At 63.8% G+C, this 4,015-nt stretch overlaps 1 protein-coding gene across 1 annotated transcript in view; it reads right to left on the bottom strand.

The window, feature by feature from the left end:
• Positions 1–4,015, bottom strand: part of DAGLA (diacylglycerol lipase, alpha) — a gene marked incomplete at both ends in the record, with an annotated part of 23,772 nt that overhangs the window by 15,556 nt on the left and 4,201 nt on the right. Inside the window, one exon of the mRNA XM_014544543.1 lies at positions 1,690–1,777. Coding sequence (XP_014400029.1) covers positions 1,690–1,777 — 88 coding nt within the window. The remainder of the gene's footprint in view (positions 1–1,689; positions 1,778–4,015) is intronic.

Genomic DNA, 4,015 nt, shown 5'->3' with positions numbered 1-4,015 from the left:
GGGGCCTTGCCCTGGCCCCGCAGACTGGGCCTTTGCATCTCCACGCTGGCCCTCCTGGCCTGGGCTCCGAGGGCACTCACGCCTCGCCCGCACAGGCGCCAGCTGGAGCATCTCCTGCTCTCTCCCCACACGCCAGGCACCAAGGCCTGCACGGCCCTGCACACTGCTTCCTCCTCCGGCCTTTCTCTCCTGCAGAGAAGCCAACACCAAGCTCCTGTCCCGGGACCTGGGACGGGACGGCCCTGTGGCTCCTCCTGCCTCACACTGAGCTGGAGTCCGGAACCTCGTCCCTGACCTGCGAGAGGCTGTGGTGGGAGCCAACGCGTGGCAACCGGTTCTCTCTCGTGGGGCTTCGCCCTGGAGTGTCTGGCACTCGCGAGAAAAGAAAAATCAAGGACTGCGAATTCCAACGCTGAACGGGCCGAATGGGGCTCCAGCTATGACTCGGCGCCAGCGAGCAGCCCTGCAGACCCAGACACGCGGACGTTACATACACGCCCCTGGCTTTCCACGCTGGCATCCGGCTCAAGTTCTTATTTTTTTAATTGTTATTTTTCAAAAAAATATATGTTCATTGATTTCAGAGAGGAAGGGAGAGGAAGGGAGAGATAGAAACCTTAATGACGAGAGAGCATTGATCGGCTCTTGTACACCCCACATTGGGGATGGAGCCCACAAGCCGGGCAGGTGCCCTGACCGGGAATCGAACCGTGACCTCCTGGTTCACAGGTTGATGCTCAACCACTGAGCCACACCAGCCCGGCCAATTCAAGCTTTTAAACAACGCAGCAAACCCTGCCCTGGACCTGACCCCGGGCCCCTGCCATGTTCCGCCTTCTCCCCAGCCTCCAGCACCAGCCCTGACGCCACGTGGGCCCCTCACGGGCCCTGGCAGGCTGCACCCCATCTGCCAGGGGGCTGCTCCCTGCCCCCTGCATGGCCTGCTGAGCACCAGGTGCCGGGCTGTGACCCTCCGACCCCCTAGGCCCGTGGGGGTGTTCCCCACCCATCAGAGAACCTCGGGGGGAAGGGGGGGCTTCCTTACACTTCACCCCTCACGCTGCAGCTCCCCGGGGACTGCAGGTGGGAAGGAGCCTGTCAAGGCTTCTGGGGCTTCCGTGGAGCCCACCTGCTTCTGCTCGGGGAGGAGGCGCCTCCTGAGCCTGGCTCTGCCTCTAACTGGCTGTGGGAGCTGAGCAAGCCACCCGCCTCCCGGGGCTCTCAGCTGCCCGATCTGCAAATCGGGGGGTGGAAATAGATGATCGCCAAGGGCCCCACCAGAGCCAGGAGCTCGGCCTCAGGACCGCCCCCCGCTGGCCCGGCCCCAGGTCTGCCCTCGGGTTGCTCCTCAGAGCGCCTGTGCGCCTGGACCACGCTGAGCACTCACGGCTCCAGCGGGAGGGCCTTCCGAGGGGCCTGCAGCTGCTCGCGCTGCTTTCCTGTCTTCCGGTCGCCTGCTGTTGGAGGATGTCTTCTACACTAGACTCAGCTCCCGGGGGGGCAGTGAAAGACCTTCACGTCTTTCTGTTCCCTCAACAGAGCAAGGGGCCAGCTGTTCACACGCGGAGGGGCTCCCAGGAGCAGGCTGCCCCCGGGAGTAGGGCTCAAAACCCAGTTCCTTCCGCCAGCCCTGCCCACCCGCTCTGCCAGCGCAGGCGGAGCCCCGGGCCGCGACCTCCCGGTACTTACTGACTGCGAGTCCTTCGTCCGGGTGCAGCAGAGGAACACTTTGAGCCGACGCGACCAGCTCGTGGCCTGACCCTCCTCTAACCGGTGCCTGCGAAGGTGGAGAGTGTGTGTGAGGCCACGGGGCTGGCCCAGCGGACCCAGGGCCCAGAGATTATGAACACAGGGTGGCCTGAGCCCAGGACCCCCCAGAAGGGCTCCCTGACAGCCAAAGCTGGGTGGCCAGTGGCCTGGCTGTCCCCTGGGGGGACTCCCGCTGGCCTAAGGCGGTGCGCCCACGGCCTAGGCAGACTGAACGCCGCATGCCTGGGGGGCTTCGGAGCTGGGAGCCCCAACCTGTCCCACAGATCTGCTTCCCCTCCAAAGGATTTCAGCCCGGTCGGCGTGGCTCAGTGGCTGAAGGTTGACCTATGAACCAGGAGGTCACGGTTCAATTCCCGGTCAGGGCACATGCCCGGGTTGTGGGCTCGATCCCCACTGAGGGGCATGCGGGAGGCAGCTGATCTGATGACTCTCATCATTGATGTTTCTATCTCTCCTTCTCCCTTCTTCTCTGAAATCAATAAAAAAATATTTTTTTAAATTAAATTTAATTTAAAAAAGGGTTTCAGATACATTCTCTGTACTTGGGGGAAGTCTAAGGGCTGAATGAGGCTCTGAACTTCCTGGCCCCTTGGATGTGTTACAGCAGAGGAGAGCGGGCCAGCCCTCCCTGCACGGCTGGCCTGGGCCACGCCGCCCCCCCGCCCCCCCCCCCTTGCCAGCTCCCAGGTCTGGCGGCTCGGATGGGGAGGCAGACATCCAGGAGCCCGCATCCGAAGGCAGACCGACGGCCAGTTACCCACGGGGACCCTTCTAGTGCTGGGTGCCCGGAAGTCGGTCTGTTTTGAGCATAAAGATAACAGATCCGATACTAAAAACGTGCATCTCCAGGCTGAGCAAGAAGGGACTGGCTGCTTTTGTGACGTGTGCTCTCCTGCTGGCCCCGTCAGAGCCCGCTGGGAGGTGGCCCAGCGGGGAAGGCGTGGGCCCCGAACGCATGGAGGCACGTAGCCGAGGTCAGGAGTGACCGGGGCCCTCCTTCCCTGGCCTCTTGGCTCCGCTCCCTGCTCCCAACCCTGGTCCCACAGGCCAGGGGAAGCCTGGGGCCCTCCAGGGGTTGGGAAGGGTGCTCGGAGCTGCAGGCTCCGGGACCTGCCAGCCCGACGGGACTCGGACAGGCTGACACCCGAGACCAGCGCCCCCCTGCCAGGGGCTCGGTCAAGGGGAAGCATGCTGCCAAGCTGGCTCCCGGGGCAGCATGTGTTTTTAACCCTTTCTAGCCTAACGGGGTTTTCAAAGCTTCGGAGAGAATTTCCTGCTGGGTGGGTCTCTGGCCTGAGGAAAGTGCTGGCCATCACTGCGCTGCAGTACTGTCTGTGTCCACCAGGGGGCAGACGGAGCCGGGGACAGGTGTGGCCTAATGCGTTAAGTCAGGCGGCAGAGACCAACCCGGGTGAGACAGACACGGAATCCGGACGGAACAAGTCCACAGACCAGCACTCCTCCGCCCTGGGGCTCCCTAAAGTGAAGGGAGGACCGATATTCCTTCAGCAAAGATCGGAGGTCCAGGCTCCCAGGGAGTCACCCGCCGCCCGGCCCTCACCCACAGACAGCACTGGAAGGAGAAAGGCCAGGGGCTCAAACAGCTGCCTGACTCCCGGAAGCTGAATTCACCTGTGGGGAGCACAGCAGGGCTCGTGTGCACCCCCGAGCCTGCATGCACACGAGGATGGAGGGTCGGCGGGCTTGACCCCGTCCCTGTTAAGAAAAGCTGCCGGTTTCAGAGCAGAGGGAGGGGAGGGGACAGCCTGAGGGGTGGGCACACCAGCCAAGCCAGGGCCTGCTGCCCAGCCCCACCGAGGGCTGGAGAAACCGCAACAGGACGGGGCCTAGGAACTCCGTGGCCTCCTACTCGCCACACAGGCCCAGAGGTCGCGGGAAGACTTTCCGGCTAAAACGCCAGCCGCTGCCAACCCCCATCTGCAAAGGCCTTGGCCCTCCCGGGCCCCACAGGCAATTACACCGAGTCCCGGAGAGGAGATTTTTATCTGGGGCCCCAGGAGCCCAGAAACCAGGTCAGGCGGGGGCGTGTGCTCAGAGCGAGCACACGGGACGGGAAGGGACGGGTGCTGGTCGCCAGCTGCACTGGGGCCTGTCCAAGGCCTGGCATCTGGGGCTGGGAAGTGGCCGCCCGGGCCTGGGTGTGCCTCTGGCTGCAGGGCTGAGCTGACGTGGAGGCCCGAGGGAGCGGAACGTGGAGGCAGGAGGGTCGGGCGAAGATTCCTGC

Source organism: Myotis brandtii, unplaced genomic scaffold (assembly GCF_000412655.1).
Source record: "Myotis brandtii unplaced genomic scaffold, ASM41265v1 scaffold369, whole genome shotgun sequence".
NCBI classification, from domain to species: Eukaryota; Metazoa; Chordata; class Mammalia; order Chiroptera; family Vespertilionidae; genus Myotis; species Myotis brandtii.
This window is presented reverse-complemented; position numbering and strand designations above follow the sequence as displayed.